Below are 16456 nucleotides of genomic sequence, written 5' to 3'. Positions count from 1 at the left end.
AAAGCAGAGAAGCTCCAAGTCAGAAAAAAGCAGCGGTTGGCCCGTTGGGGGAATTGGGAGCCAACCAGTATAGCTGTAGCACAGGCGGGGCCCATTTACGCCGTGCGTTTTCACCCTGGAAAGGAGTTTGGGTTTTCCAAGTGTGACGAGGCGCTATTAAAGAGTTTTAAACATGGAAATTACTCGATCTGATGTTTGTGTAGTCTCCTGTTAGTCATCTTTTCCAAACTATAATACATTTTTTTTTTTCCCTAAAAATGGTCGTTAAAGCAGCCTAGGACTTAGGTCAATTGCGGTGGTCACTTGACCGCCTGTGAGGAGGCGGCGCGTGGGGTGGATCGGACTGGGCGTGGCGGGGGCTCAGGAAGGAGGGTGGCCCTACCCCAGCGGGCTCGGCTCGGGGCCTCCGCGGCAGGTCGGGGTCCTTCACCCGCCGGCTCCAGGTAGGCTACTCCTCAGGTTAAGCCCCGCCGCCAGCCGCGACGTCGCCGCAGACAGGCACCGCCCCCACTCGTGCGGCGCGAGTAGTCCTGCCCCTCCGCGTTGTCTCCGGCCGGCACGGCCCCGCGGGGGACGGCCGAGCCCGCCGCATGTGGCCCGGCTCCCGGACACCTCCCCGGCGTCCTCCGCGCCGGCCGCTCCCGCCCCGACGTCGCTCCGGCACGGCTCGGGGCCCAGAGGCGAGGCGAGGACGCCGGGCAAGCCAGGCAGCGGAACTGACGCCGGCGAGCTTCCGGGGCGGCCCCGGGCAGGTCGGCGGCGGTGGCCCTCAGTCGTGGAGGAGCGGTGGGAGCGTCGGCGGCCGCGGGCGATGCAACTTCCGGACGGGACTCCCCTCTGTCCGCGCCTCACATCTCCCCTTCCTCTCGCCTAGTCCTGTGCCGTTTTCCGTCCGCGATTCTTCCGGCCCAGAGCTTTCGGAGTGCGGTTGCTCAGGGGAAGCCGTCGCCGCCCCCGCCTCGGGGCCGAGTGAGAGTGCCCGTCGCGTCGCGCCGCGTCGCCCCCCGGGCCGCCTCCTTGCCCCCAGTGGCGGGCTCCGTTCTCCCTCGAAGCACTCCCCCCAGCTCCATGAATGGAAATCGGCTCCGCAGGTGAGTCAGAGTCGCTGGGCCAGGTAGGGGATGTCACCCAGCTACTGTCCTCTGAGCATCCCTGCTCCTCCCGCCCGGCCCAGGTGCGCGAGGTGAGCGTCGGGCGGGCATCGCTCGGTCTCCCGCCCCTCGCCCTGCTCCTCCGCGACCTCCCCGCAGCCCAGCCCCAGTTCCCTGGGGGCCCCTGAGTCGGCGAAACTGCAAGGCGGGGAAACGCTTGGAGGATTTAAGTTTGGGGTTATCTAGGCGGCATTACTCTTTGCTGGAGTACCCTTCTTCTAGACTTTAGAATGGTTTGCCATTGTCTAGTTGGAGTGCGTGTCCTTTAGCCAGGTTGTGTGTTCCGTAGAGGCTGGGCAGCCAGCCAGCTCCCTTACCTACCTCTTAGGATAGTTGTGAAGATACACTGAGATAACGGATAACTTCAAATTAAGTTCGAAGGAGGTGTTGGTGCAACGTTAAATTCAACATGGCATTGCTCCTACCCTCGAGTTCTTTTCTGTTGTTTGTGGCAGCATGGTAGGTAGTTTCTGAGGAGCTTGGAAATGTCATAGCAGCCTGGATCCCTGCTTATACGAGGAGGTGGATCTTAAAATTGCTGACAGTATATTTTTTTTCATTCTCTATTCCTTAGAGAAGTAGTTGTCATATTCCTGGAAATTTGGAATTTAAGAAAACTGCTTTATCTCTGGGGGCAAGAGCAGCAGTTTTGCAGTCTTAAGAGAAAATTGCAACATGGATAGTACTTGTCCTTAAAAAAGGAAAAGTATTGTTTATGGTTCTAAAGTAATTAATTCAGGGACAGAAAGGTGTTGCATAACGGTTTGCCTAACAAATGATCATGCTTGGCTTATTAAATTTGAAAGTATGCTTCAGACGATCACAAGTTCGTAAATTAATTTTCAAAATATTTGCGGGGCTGTCTTGTTACTGATGGTGTTACAAGTTCCTGAATTCCATATCTCTTTTTGCCAATTTGATATAAGAAAAACTTACGTAAAAGAAACCAGTGACATAACGATAGCTAAGAACTTTGTTGAATAGATTAAGTGTCAAATGGATGCAAAAAAGCACTCAAACTGGGGAGATGAGATGGGGAGAGTTACAAAATTTTTTTTTTTTTTTTTTACAAATTTTGTTACATGGAAGTTTCTCTAATCAATTTAGACCATATCTCTTTTTCCTGCTCCATTGTTTCGCTTTCCCCCATATTGTCTTAAAAACAGAAAGTCTGTCTGGATTGTGAAAAGATTTCGACTCTTATTCAGTTTTGATTTGTGTATTTCTGAAATTGTCCTGCCCTTTTTAAAAAATTACCATACTGCTGTTTTACTGTACAGGAAATGTGATTATTTGGGACCATAGGTGATCTTTGTACATAACTGTCCTGTTGTCAAGTCTGGAAAACAAATCATGAAAGTCAGACCCTTTATTAATCATCCCAAAACTTTTAAAGATATTTCAAAAAAGTTTTTAAAGTTTTTTCTTTTTCTCCTTAGGGTTTTTCATATGATATTGTGCCCATATATATGGGCAATGTCTTAGAAAACATTTGTAACATCAAACCACGTAGTCAACTGGTACAACTAAGCCAAGTACAGCTCAGAAAATACATTTTACCTCTTCTTTTTTGGGTGTCCCATTGCTGAAATGGATACCCATTTAGCTGTCTTCACATTTGGGGAAGTGTGTAGTTAGATTATCAACTATATGCTTGGGTCTCTTGAAAAGTAAAGTTTTTTCTTCAGTACAGTTTATACATGATTGAATGTAGCCTAATAATGAAGATAAGCTATACTTTGGCTCAAGATTGACATCAGAAACAAAATTTTCATTATTCCTGAGACTTGTGTATAATTGGTAGGCTTAGCGTTAAGTTGAAAGCATAGCTGTGCAACTAAATTTTAAATCCATAATTTAGGCTGGGTGTGGTGGTTCATGCCTGTAATCTCAGCACTTTGGGAGGCTGAGGAAGGATGATCGCTTGAGCCCAGCAGTTGGAGACCAGCCTAGGTCACATAGTGAGACCTGCCTCTACAAAAAACAGAAAAATTAGCCGAGAATTGTGGCACATGTCTGTAGTCCTAGCTACTTGGGAGGCTGAGGCAGGAGAATGGATTGAGCCCAGAAGGCAGAGATTGCAGTGAGCTATGATCGTGCCACTACACTCCAGCCTGGGTGACAGAGCAAGACCCTGTTTCAAAAAAAAAAAAAAATCATCATTTGACATGTATTTTGATTTTAAAATTTTAGTATAAATGTTCTCAAAAAGTCTATTGGGTCAGTATTGAATCTTGGCTTTCCAATTCTGCCATAAGTTTTTCTTTTTTGTGGAGATTCTCAGGAATCATCTTGTGATAGGATATTTTGAATTCTAGTTGTTCGGTGGATACACAGAAAACTGTTAAATTTGTTTAGATTAGGGAACCTCGAACACAAATACCATATAAGTTAGTATTTGTTCTTTCATATGAAATATTTTAAGTGCTTTTTAAGGATATCTTGTGCAATCTACTGATTTAGTACCATCAGAACTTTGATTTAACAAAAAAAAAAAGGCGAAATTAGTTAAAAATTAATCAACAGTTTAACATCTGTGTCTGTGACTCTTTAGTTGGGGAACATCTGATGAAACACCGTTTTTTATGGTCTAATTACTGCTGAACTAAGAGTATAGGTTATGTTTCAGTTCTAAATAAAGTGGGAATAGGGAGCTGCAGAAATGCTTGATGATGTTACTTCTCCTGAGTACTCATTTTTTAGGTCCATACTATTCTAGTCTGTGTTTTCAGGTAATGTTAGACTACCGTTTAGGACAGAGGAACTACACTTTATAATGGAAGAAAAACATTTACTTTTACCTTAAATTAATGACATGCAAATTGTTTGATGTTTGGTGGAAGTTTTGTACAGTCTTGCAAAAGTGAATAGACTGTTTCTTTCTTATTTACACTTTTAAATTCATGTCTGAAAATAGTTGTTTTAGAGTTCTGCATTTATTTAATAATAAAAGTTTTAGAAAAGTTATTTGGAACCAAGTTCCAAAGGAATAAAAGTTGCATATATGGGAAGCTAGAACTAAATCAAGATTGGGATTTGAATGATGTAGATAAAAATTATGGGTTAAAAATACCTACTAAAATATGTAATGCCATCAGGGTCCCAATTTAGTATTTAAAACAATCTTCTTTTTATTTATTTTTTTTTTTTGAGATGGAGTCTTGCTTGCTCTGTCGCCCAGGCTGGAGTGCAGTGGCATGATATTGGCTCACTGCAACCTCCACCTCCTGGGTTCAAGTGATTCTCTTGTCTCAGCCTCCCGAGTAGCTGGGATTACAGGCGCGCACCACCATGCCTGGCTAATTTTTTGTATTTTTAGTAGAGACGGGGTTTCACCATGTTGGCCAGGCTGGTCTTGAACTCCTGACCTCAGGTGATCTGCCTGCCTCGGCCTCCCAGAAAACAATCTTCTTTAATAACTTTGAGAAATGTTTTTGTCGTTATAGAAATTTTCTCACTTGTAGTTCTTTGCCTTGAAGAAAAAAAATCAAATTACTGCTCTGTCTGTGGGCATGAATTTTGAAAGTGATAAAGGTTTTTCTACTGGGTTGTCACTTAAATTTTGGCTTATGCTGCCCTGGAGTGACCATTATGACTTTAAAAAAATATATTTATTGCACTTGACTGGCAGTGGGACTTATAAAAATGTGCAAGGTTGTTTTGATATTTGGTTTAGAATTTCTCTTTCAATGAAGGGACTCCGAGGGAAAACAAAAAATGAGACATAAAATAAGTTTTTCCTTCTAAAAAAAGACTTAAGGGAAAAAACATATAGATAACCTTCAAATATAATTCAGTTAACATGAAGACATTTACAAAATTACCCATGATTCTATCAGCCTCATATAACCATTCTTTACATTTTTAAACCAAATTCTAAACTAATCTGTTTAGTTTTTTAAAACTGAAGGAATTAAGTTGTTTAGGAAAGCCATTAGAATGAATGAAAAGATATCTACGTGCTACTTCATTTTGCTTTTTTGGAGAATTGTATGTAATAAGTTGGTAATTTAGAATTAATTTGTGTTAGTTTATATCTTCCAATGGGAACATTGCGTTTTTTAGTTACTGCCTTGCCTGACAGTATGCAAAGAGGCCTGGGGCCCTGTAAAGGGGACATTTCCTGGAAGAATTCTCTGTTGTATATGGAAAAACCCTGGCTCAGAGTAGATTTCTTGCCAAATTGTCTAAGCTGATGGATTCTAGTTGAATACCATTTTGCTTTATAATATAGCCATCTAGTTTCACATCGGTTTCTATATTCTTAAAATACTTGAGGATCTACCTGAAAGGTGAATTAAAATATTGTTAATCTAATAAAACATATTATCTTATAGTACTTAAAACTAGAATCTTAAAAAGTAATTTATAAGTTTTTGTTGTTGCTAATGGGTAGGGGAAAAAAGACCAAAGTGATAATTCTGTTTTCAGGAAGGTAAAACTAAAAAGATAATTTATTTAAGATCAGTATCCTTTCCAGACCTGTTTAGTCTCAGACTGTTGAGATGAACAGCATTTACCAGACATTCCTACCTTCTAATTCAGTTGTCTTGGATACTGAATAGACCCTCATTCTTGGCTCATTAACAAAACAGATGTGAGAAAGAATATTGTGTGGTTTTTCAGCCATAATGGTTATGCTGTTAGGATACATGAACAGCCTTTCTGTATTTGGAGTTTCTGTGGTTTTCTGCCATTATCTGTGTTAATATTAATGACTTTCTTTGGCTAGCCACTGCTTAAAAAAAAAAAAACCAACTATTGAGATTCAGCAAAACCTTGTCACACAACTGATGCTTTCTCTTATGCATTAAAATGTGGGCATTTTGTGGTTTGGTTATAATAAAAAAAAGTGTGCATTAGTCTGAAATGTCAGTTTAAGGAAATGAAGAATTCCTTGTTTTTTGTTTGTTTGTTTGTTTGCTTGAGACAGAGTTTTGCCCTCGTCGCCTAGGCTAGAGTGCAGTGGTGCGATCTTGGCTCAGTATTTTTAGTAGAGATGGGATTTCACCATGTTGGCCAAGCTGGTCTTGAACTCCTGTCCTCAGGTAGTCCACTCACCTCGGCCTCCCAGAGTGCTGGGATTACAGGCATGAGCCACTGCACCTGCCCTAGAATTCCTTGTTTTACATCAGCCAGTTATTTTATACATCATTTCCAAATTGTCAAGTTCTTGGGAAATCAGAACGTGGTATCTACAGTCTATTGATGTGAGATATTTTTAGATTAAAAAAATATTTTTTGTAGAGACGGGATCTTACTATGTTGCACAGGCTGGTCTTGAATTCCTAGGCTCAAATGATCCTCCTGCCTCAGCCTCCCAACATGCTGGGATTGCAGGAGTGAGCCACCATGCCCACCCATATTTTTAGGTTTTTCATTTGTAGAAGAAATTTTACAAGAATGTGTTCTCAATTGTAAGCTTACATAATACTACTTTTGAGTCATTACTAATACTTGGTATTTTAACTGAGTTCTGAATCTTCTAACAATATGAGAGAGACATAGTATTTCTGTGAACTTTAAAAATGATGAAAGAATAGATAGCAAAATGGGCTCTTACTAATAACAAGGGAAATGTCCCCTTTTATTTGCAAGGGAGGAAATGCCTTTTAAAAATTGTTTCTCACTCCTGTAATCTCAGTGCTTTGGGAGGCTGAGGCGGGTGGATCAGCTGAGGTCAGGAGTTCGAGACTAGCCTGACCAAAATGGTAAAACGTCGTCTCTACTAAAAATACAAAAAATTAGCCGGGCATAGTGGCGGGTGCCTGTAATACCCGCTACTCGGGAGGCTGAGGCAGGAGAATCCTTTGAACATGGGAGGTGGACATTGCAGTGAGTTGAGGTCACGGCATTGCACTCCAGCCTGGGCAACTCAAAAAAAAAATTGTTTCCCAGCCGGATGTGGTGGCTCACACCTGTAATCCCAGCACTTTGGGAGGCTGAAGCAGGCAGATCATGAGGTTAGGAGTTCAAGACCAGCCTAACCAACATGGTGAAATCCCATCTCTATTAAAAATACAAAAATTAGCTGGGCATGGTGGCGTACACCTGTAATCCCAGCCACTTGGGAAGCTGAGACAAGAGAATTGCTTGAACGTGGGAGGCGGAGGTTGCAGTGAGCCAAGATCGCGCCACTGCCCTCCAGCCTGGATCACAGTGCGAGATTCTGCTCAAAAAAAGAAATAAATTGTTTCCCATACTGCCACCTGATAAGCTTAACCCTCAACTGGCTGGCTATTCTATAAGTGATTATTTAATTGTAGTGAGCCTAATAATAAGTGCGGTATGTTTGGACAGATTCATTGAATGAAAAAGTGGAATTAGCAGGTAGGAGGTTCCTGAAGTTCCATGCTGTTTACTACGTAGCTTTGCAGACTTAACATGTATAAAATCAGAGACATTTCATTAAGTCACATTTTGAGATCAACACAGTATATTTCTTTTTCCAAAACAAAAATGTATTCTTTTTTTTTTTTTTTTTTTTTTTTTTGAGACGGAGTCTTGCTCTGTCGCCCAGGCTGGAGTGCAATGGCATGATCTCGGCTCACTGCAACCTCCGCCTCCTGGGCTCAAGCAATTCTCCTGCCTCAGTCTCCCTAGTAGCTGGGATTACAGGTGCCCGCCACCATGTCCAGCTAATTTTTGTATTTTTAGTGGAGATGGGATTTCACCATGTTAGTCAGGCTGGTCTTGAACCAGATCTGACCTCAGGTGATCCACCCTTCTTGGCCTACCAAAGTGCTGGGATTACAGGTATGAGCCACTGCGCCCGGCCCAAAAATGCATTCTTTTTCTGATTATAAAATAGTAACTACATGTTTATTACTTTAAAAAACAAACGATATAAGAATGTCTCAAATAGAAGATGAAAATATGATCCTATCCTCCAGATGAAACCATTGTTAACTCTTTCTTGTATATCTTCCCAGACATCCATCCGTCTGTCCATATATTTATCATACGAATTGTTTCTAACCTTCTTTTTCCACTTAGTAATATGTTGTAAATATCTTTCACATATCATTACTTACATCTATATAACAGTATAATAGTTTATACTGAGTACATAGCATTTAATTTTATCTGTATATTGATCAGTCTCATTGATAGTGGTTTAGATTTTTTCCAGTTTTTTGTTATTATGACTAAAACTTTGTAAGTATTCTAGTACATATGTCTTTGTATACTGGTCCAGTGCTTGCTTTTGGATAAATTGTTAGAAGTAGAATTACTGAAACAGTATTCCATGAATATTAAAGAAAATGTTTCCAGTGAAAATCTATAAGTTAGTAATTGGCTATAGTATATGTTATAGTTGATTTTGATTTATTCACTGCTTGTTTTTTTTCATCAGTCACATTTGCTGTAGGCTATTGTTTAGCTTTAGACTTCCCAACTGGTACACATTGGATTACTAGATGAATGAACAACATGGACACATGTGTGCTTTGGAAATGTATGGTTTTATGTTTGAAATTTAGTTTGGTTAGTTATTATCCAGTACATACAATAACTGCTGAAAGAAAAGTTTGATATCGAGAGAAAGTCCAGATAGTGCTTTGTATTTCTGTGTAGTTATATTTCCAACTCTAGTGGGCAGTATGTATTTGTTAAATAACTAAAATATGCTTCATTGGAAGTATAATTCATTGTATTGACAGAATTGTTTCATCTGCTAATTTACATTATTATGTAATGTAAATATTTCATAATATTCTGGATATTATGAAAATATCCAGAATATTTTCTGGATACTAAACTTGATTAGTATTTATAGAATTCTCTTCATTGCTTATTCATGCAACAGAATTTTGCTTTGTGCCAAATTATTTAAAAAGCACCAGGTAAAATAATGACAATGGAGAAAAAAATTGACAGTGTGATATAGTGTAAAAAGCATGGGTTTTAGAGACAGATTCTGGCTCTTAAATTAACTGAAATTTATTAATGATGTGTCGGTATAGGTTTGAGTGCAAATGTTCTCCTCTTGTAGAGGATGTTGATAGTAGGGGGTCTGTGTGTATGTCAGGGCAGGAGGCCTGGGACATATGGGAAATCTCTACCTTCTGTTCAATTTTGCTGTGAACCTAAAACTTCCCTAAAATAGTCTATCAGAAAAAGTTAACTGCTACTTTGGGCAGTGCATTTAATCTTCCTTAACCTTAATTTTCTTATCTGTACAATGGGATAGTAAAAAGAGATGACACATGCAAAGGAAATGGACATTTCTCTCTTTTTATGATATTTTACTATAGAGAATTTAGGATGTATACATATAGGCAGAACTGTATAATAAACTCTATTGTACCCACCACCCAAACGCAGTCATCAACCCACGTCCAATCGCTTCTCTTCTACTTTTCCCTCTTTTATATTTTTGAAGCATATTCTAGATATAATATGATTTTATTCATATTTAGTAGTAACTATAAAAGTTATGGACTCATGATATAGTACCATTATCACAGCAAAATAATAATCACTTATAAAATTTTCTAATCGTTCAAATTTTTACTTGTCTCACATATTATTTTTTAAACTGTTTGCATTAAAAAAAATTTTTTTTTTTTTTTGAGATGGAGTCTCACTCTGTTGCCCAGGCTGGAGTTCAGTGGCATGATCTTGGCTCACTGCAACCTTCACCTCCCAGGTTCAAGCGATTCTCCTGCCTCAGCCTCCTGAGTAGCTGGGATTACAGGCATACGCCATGACGCCCGGCTAATTTTTGTATTTTTAGTAGAGACAGGGTTTCACCATGTTGGCCAGGCTGGTCTTGAACTCCTGACCTCAGGTGATCCGCCCGCGTCAGCCTCCCAAAGTGCTGGGATTACAGGCATGAGCCACCACGCCCGGCCTAAAAAAAATTTTTGATTCAAAATCCAAATAAGTTCTACACATTGTGATTGATCGATATGTCTTTTAAGTGTCTTAATCGGTAAGTTTTCTCTCCTTGTTTTTCTCCTCTGCAATTTATGGGCTGTTTGTCCTTTTAGAATTTTTCACGATCTGGATTTTGCTGGTTCCATCTTTACAATGTAATTTAACATAATCCTTTGAATTTCCTGTAAACTGCTAGTGGATCCAAGGGCTTGATCAAATTCAGGCCATTCTTTTTGAACTTACTACAGTTGGGTTTTTGTCCCTAGCACTTCACTGGAATTGTTTTTATCAAGGTCAGCAAAGACTTAGCTAAACCCAGTAGTTCCCAGATCTTCATTTTATTTCATCCACATCTAATGACATTTTCTTCTTGAAACACTATTTTTCTCCATTTGGTTTTCAGGGTACCACTCTCTCCAGGTCCTCCTCCAACCTTGTTGGCTGTTACTTTTCCAGTTCCTTTGCTGTTTTCATTTCCCTAATTTCTAAATATTGGGAGTATCCTTGGGGTTAGTATTCTGTATCCATGCCACAGTCTGTCTGATCTCTAATCCAGTGGTTTTAAATAACACTTCTATGCTGAGGACACCCACATTTACACCTCCAGCCTGGACCTCTCCTCTGAACTCCACACTCATCTAACTGCTTACTATTCATCTACTTGTAGACACCTCAAATTTAGCATATCCTTAAAATCCTCTTGATTTCCCCTCCAAACTTGCTACTATCACTGAGTCTTTCCTATCTCAGTAAATGACACTTCTATTCTTTCAGTTGTACAGACCAAAAAACCTTGAGAATGTTTCTCCTCATACCCCACATCTAGTCCATTTAACAATTCCTGTCAGGCCTACCTTCTAAATGTTTTCCACATCCACATCACTCCCCTAACTGTACTACTGTAGTCCTAGCCAACATTATCTTTCACCTAGACAGCCACATAGTCTGCTGTCTGGTCTCCCTGCTTGTACCCTTATGTATAATTTTTCATACAGCAGCTGGAGTGATACTTAAAAAAAAATTTAAGTCAGATCATAACACTTTTTCACTCAGAACTCAGAGGGCTGACACTATCTAACTAACTTCAAGACTCACAATAAAGCTACTGTAATCAAGATAATGTGGTATTGGTGAAATAAACAACTAATGGAACAGAACGAAGAGTCCAGCATGGCAGGTTACAATCCCAATTCTCCTACTTACTAGCTATAAAAATTTTAGGCAAAGTATTTCAGTTTTCCTCATCTGTAAAATGATTCCTTCCTTTATAGGGTTGGTATGAAGATTAAATGAGATAATGCATGTAAAAGCACCTAGCAGGCCAGGCTTGGTGGCTCATGCCTGTAATCCCAGTATTTTGGGAGGCCAAGGTGGGCAGATCACTTGTTCTCAGGAGTTCAGGACCAGCCTGGGCAACATGGTGAAACCCTGTCTCTACCAGAAATACAAAAACTTAGCCCTGCATGGTGTAAAATAAAAGCACTTAGCACATTGCCTGAGACATAGTCAGAACTTGATCAATTTTAGAATTTGTGGATTTTCTAATTTGATCTTGACAAGTTTCATAAGAAAGAGGCAGATCAAGTATTATTTTCATTTTTTAGATCAGGAAACAAATTCAGGGACAGTATTTGGTGACAGTCAAATGATTAGATAATTGGCAGAGCCAGTACTAAGGGCTAGTACGGAATTTGTACAGTATTACTTATCTCAGGCTAGGATAGGAAAGATTATGCCCTCTGAAGAGATTTTTAAAGAAACACAAGGCGGAATTTAAAAACAAATGATTCAGGCAGCATTTTAGTCTCTTTTCGTCTACACTGAATAAAAGTTATTGTTAGCCCAATTTTTTATTCCTGATACAAACTCATTCTTTTGATATATTGTTGGATTTAATTTAATATTTTGTTAGGATTTTTGCATGTATATTCGTGAATTAGATTAGCTTATGATTTTCCTTTTTTATAGTGTTTTTGTCAGGTTTTAGTACCAGAATTTTTCTGGCATCATAAATTGTATTGGGGTGTGTTTACTTCTTTTCTGTTCTCTGGAAGTGTTTGTATAACATCGGTGTTATTTTTTTCCTTAAATGTTTTGTATAATTCTCTAGTGAAGCCATCTGGATCTGGAATCTTTTTGTATGTATGTGGAAATATTTTAAATTGTGGATTTAATTTATTTGGAGGACTTTTAAGATTTTTTAAATGTAATTTTTAGTTTATTCAGATAATAGTTTATTAATTTATCGTTTGAATTTTGATTAACAAAGCTGTATTTTGAGCTTCAAAAATTTAGTGCTGGACATCACAGGTTTTCTTTAAATTTTTTTGATTAAAAAATGTAAAATATACAACCATTAAATTTACCATCTTAACCATTTTTGTGTATAGTCAGTAGTGTTTGGTACATTCAGTGTTGTGCAGCCAATCTCCACAACTCTTTTCATTTTCTATAACTGAAACTATATCCATTTAACAACTCCGCATTTGCTCATGTCTCAACTCCCGGTGACCACACGTCTACTTCCTGTTTCTTATGAAATTGACTACTCTAGGTACCTCATGTAAGTGGAATCATATCAATTATATAGTGTTTGTCATTCTGTGACTGGTTCTTTTTTTTTTTTTTGAGACGGAGTCTCGCTCTGTCACCCAGGCGGGAGTGCAGTGGCATGATCTCAGCTCACTGCAGCCTCCACCTCCCGGGTTCAAGTGATTCTCCTGCCTCAGCCTCCCAAGTAGCTGGTGGCTACAGGTGCACACAACCACACCCAGGTAATTTTTTTGTATTTTTTTGGTGGAGATGATGTTTCACCATGTTGGCCAGGCTATTCTCGAACTCCTGACCTCAAATGATCCTCCCGCCTTGGCTTCCCAGAGTGTTGGGATTACAGGCGTGCCGTGCCTATCTTTTTTTTTTTTTTTTTTTGGGACAGAATCTCACTTAGCTGCCCAGGCTGGAGTGCAGTGGCACAATCTTGGCTCACTGCAGCTACTGTCTCCCAGGTTCAAGCAGTTCTCTCATCCCAGCCTCCCAAGTATCTGGGATTACAGGCGCCTGCCATCATGCCTGGCTAATTTTTGAATTTTAGTAGAGACAGGGTTTCACCATGTTGGCCAGGCTGGTCTTGAACTCCCAACCTCAGGTGATCCACCCGCCTTGGCCTCCCAAAGTGCTAGGATTACAGGCGTGAGCCACCACCCCCAGCCCTTTTTTTTTTAAAAAAAAATAAAAGGGTCTCGCGCTATCACCCAGGCTGGAGTGCAGTGGCATGATCTCGGCTCGCTGTAATCTCCACCTCCGGGGCTCAAGCGATTCTACCACCTCAGTCTTCTGAGTAGCTGGGACTACAGGTGCACACCTGGCTAATTTTTTATGTTTTTGGTAGATACAAACGGGGTTTTACCATGTTTCCCAGGCTGGTCTTAAAACTCCTGAGCCCAAGCAGTCTGCCCACCTCGGCCTCCCAAAGTGCTGGGATTACAGGTGTGAGCCACCATGCCCGGCCTGTCTTATTTCACTTAACATAATATCTTCAAAGTTAATCATGTTTTAGTGTGTGTCAGAATTTCTTTTTTAAGGCTGAATAATATTTCATTGTATGTATATACCACATTTTGTTTATTCATTCATCTATCAGTGGGTACTTAGCGTGTACAAATAACTCTTCAATCAGTTCTTTCTGCTTTCACTTCTTTTGAGTGTATACCCAGAAGTAGAATTGCTAGATCACATGGCAATTCTGTTTTTCATTTTTTGAGGAACCATCATACTGTTTTTCAAAGTGAGTGTACCATTTTATAGTTCCACCAACAGAGGACTTTTCAAATTTGATGAATAATACTTTGTTTTTTAAGACAGGGTCTTGCCATTTTGCCCGGCTAGTCTCAAACTCCTAAGCTCCTAAGCCTCCTGAGCGTCTGGGATTACAGGCGCAAGATGCTGTGCCTGGCTATATAGTACTTTAGTGTATCAGTAAGTTTTATTTCTCTAGGAATTTGTCTGTTTCATCAAACTGTCAAATTTATTCACACAATGTAATGTCTTCAGTAGCTGTAGTGATTTTTTTTCACTTCTGTTATTAGTTAAGCCCTTTTCCTCCTTTTTAAAAGAAATCAGTGTTGCCTAGATTTTATCAATTTTATTTACTTTTTATTTATTTTTTTTTTTGGTGAGACAGAGCCTCACTCTGTTGCCCAGGCTGAAGTGCAGTGGTGCCTCAGCCTGCTAAGTAGCTGGAACTACAGGCCTGCACCACCACGCCTGGCTAATTTTTGTGTTTTTTTTTTACAGAGACAGGGTTTCACCATGTTGGCCAGGCTGGTCTTGAACTCCAAACCTCAGGTGATCTGCCCGCTTGGGCCTCCCAAAGTCCTGGGATTCCAGACGTGAGGCACTGCGCCCAGCCCATTTATCTTTTTTTGTTTTTTTGTTAACGGGGTCTCACTCTGTCACCCAGACTGGAGTGCACAATCTTGGCTCATTGCAAACTCTGCCTCACAGGCTCAAGCCATTCTCCCACCTCAGCCTCCTGTGTAGCTGGGACCACAGGTGTGCACCACCACACTCAGCTAATTTTTTGTATTTTTGGTAGAGATGGGGTTTTGCCTTGTTGCCCATGGTGGTCTCAAACTCCTGAGCTCAGGCTCTCCACCTGCTTTGGCCTCCCAGAGTCCCAAAGTGCTGGGATTACAGGCATAAGCTGCCATGCTTGGCCTGAGATACTTATCTTGTCAAATAATCAAATAATTGATTCTGTACTTTCTTGATTCTTTTTTATTACATATTGCTTCTTCTTTTACTCCTTTCTTTTCTTTTTTTTTTTTTTAAATAGAGACAAGTTCTCTCTCTGGCACCGAGTCTGGAGCGTCGTGTTACTATCATAGCTCAAGTGATCCTCGTACCTTGGCCTCCCAAAGCGCTAGGATTCCAGGCATGAGCCACCATGCCCTGCCCTTTCTTCTACTTTCTTTAACTTTACTTTGCTATTGGTCTCACACTCTTTAGGTCTGACTTGTGCTTGCTCATGGTCAGCTTGGTTTGTGTGATTGTTCTTCCTTCTCTCTGCCCTTTCCAGAACAGTTTTCCAGAGGCATACGGTTTTCTGTGTTTATTTTTAATGAAGAGAGGAAATGTGGGGTGACAGAAGTTGAAGTGTTAGAAATGATGTCATCTTGCAGAACTAGGTTTTAGCCATTATCAGCTGTACTTATAATTCTAATATACTCTGGTTGACAAGGCTTTGGAATACAGCTTGTAACTGTGACTCTTTTTTTTTCCCTTTCCCCTGGCAGGACCCGCTGGGGCCCAGCCCCTACTCATGGTGCCCAGAAGACCTGGCTATGGCACCATGGGCAAACCCATTAAACTGCTGGCTAACTGTTTTCAAGTTGAAATCCCAAAGATTGATGTCTACCTCTATGAGGTAGATATTAAACCAGACAAGTGTCCTAGGAGAGTGAACAGGTAAGAATCATGAAACTGCAAAGATCTTTTGCTATTTTTTTCCTTAGTAATTATCCATGTTTATTTTGTATATCTGAATAACAATTACAATGTGTAACAGTTTGACCAAAAACATCTGGTAATTTGTTTTAAAACTGATTGTACTTCAGGGGTGTGATAGTGGGGAAAAAATCTTTGAAATTATTTTATTATAACACGAGCTCACATTTTCCCTGTGATAATAGAAAAGGTTCAAGTTATTTTTACATGCTCCTGAAATCAGGCTGCACATCATGAGCACATCATTTTCCTTGCTGTTAGGTAATATGTCCACGCTTGCTTTTTTCTCCTCACCTCTCTTATGTACCACTTTCATAATGTTCCCTTTAAGATGATGGTGGTGATGATAGCAGTTGGGGGTAGAAATACTGGTTTCATGCTTTCTTTTCTCCTTTCCCAATTCCCAACTGTTTCTTACCATTATATAGGAATAAGTACAGATGGTATATAAAGATTTATCAGCCTGCTTTCAGTAAGCTTCCTCTCGCCTCCCCCAAATGCCATTTCTATTCTTGGATGTGGTTTCGGTAATACAGGAAATATAAGAGGAATTTATGATTGGATATATACTATGTCTATTTGGATTTTGTTTTTAAAAAACAAAGACAACACATTTTAAAAAAGTGTGATATTCAGTTTAGCATTTTGGTTTCTATGATCCCAGCCTTTTCTTATTCATCAAATGTTATTAAGAGTCTTCATTTAAGACATTTAAGAAAAAGAATGTTGTTTCTCTCAAGAAATTTATAATTTGGTAGAGGAAATAAGACACATAAGAAGTATGAAGGTCTTCTTCTTGGACTTGTCATCCTAATTGTTAGTATTTCTGTTATACCTGAAAGTGAATGAGCACTAAAAGACTTTGTGATAATATGTTAAAAACAACAGCACCTCTAAGAATGTTGTAATTAACATGT

At 39.9% G+C, this 16456-nt stretch overlaps 1 protein-coding gene across 2 annotated transcripts in view; it reads left to right on the top strand.

Annotated features, from left to right (window-relative positions):
• Nucleotides 1-648: 648 nt before the first annotated feature.
• The window catches only part of AGO3 (argonaute RISC catalytic component 3), a 136381-nt gene continuing 120573 nt past the window's right edge, over nucleotides 649-16456 (top strand). Inside the window, exons 1-2 of one of the 2 annotated variants that reach the window (XM_019015255.4) lie at nucleotides 649-1091; nucleotides 15329-15500. In XM_019015255.4, the coding sequence (XP_018870800.1) occupies nucleotides 1073-1091; nucleotides 15329-15500 (191 nt within the window). In that variant the 5' untranslated portion in view covers nucleotides 649-1072. The remainder of the gene's footprint in view (nucleotides 1092-15328; nucleotides 15501-16456) is intronic. The other variant, XR_010131654.1, reaches the window with a different exon arrangement.

This window comes from Gorilla gorilla, chromosome 1, assembly GCF_029281585.2.
Source record: "Gorilla gorilla gorilla isolate KB3781 chromosome 1, NHGRI_mGorGor1-v2.1_pri, whole genome shotgun sequence".
NCBI classification, from domain to species: Eukaryota; Metazoa; Chordata; class Mammalia; order Primates; family Hominidae; genus Gorilla; species Gorilla gorilla.
This window is presented reverse-complemented; position numbering and strand designations above follow the sequence as displayed.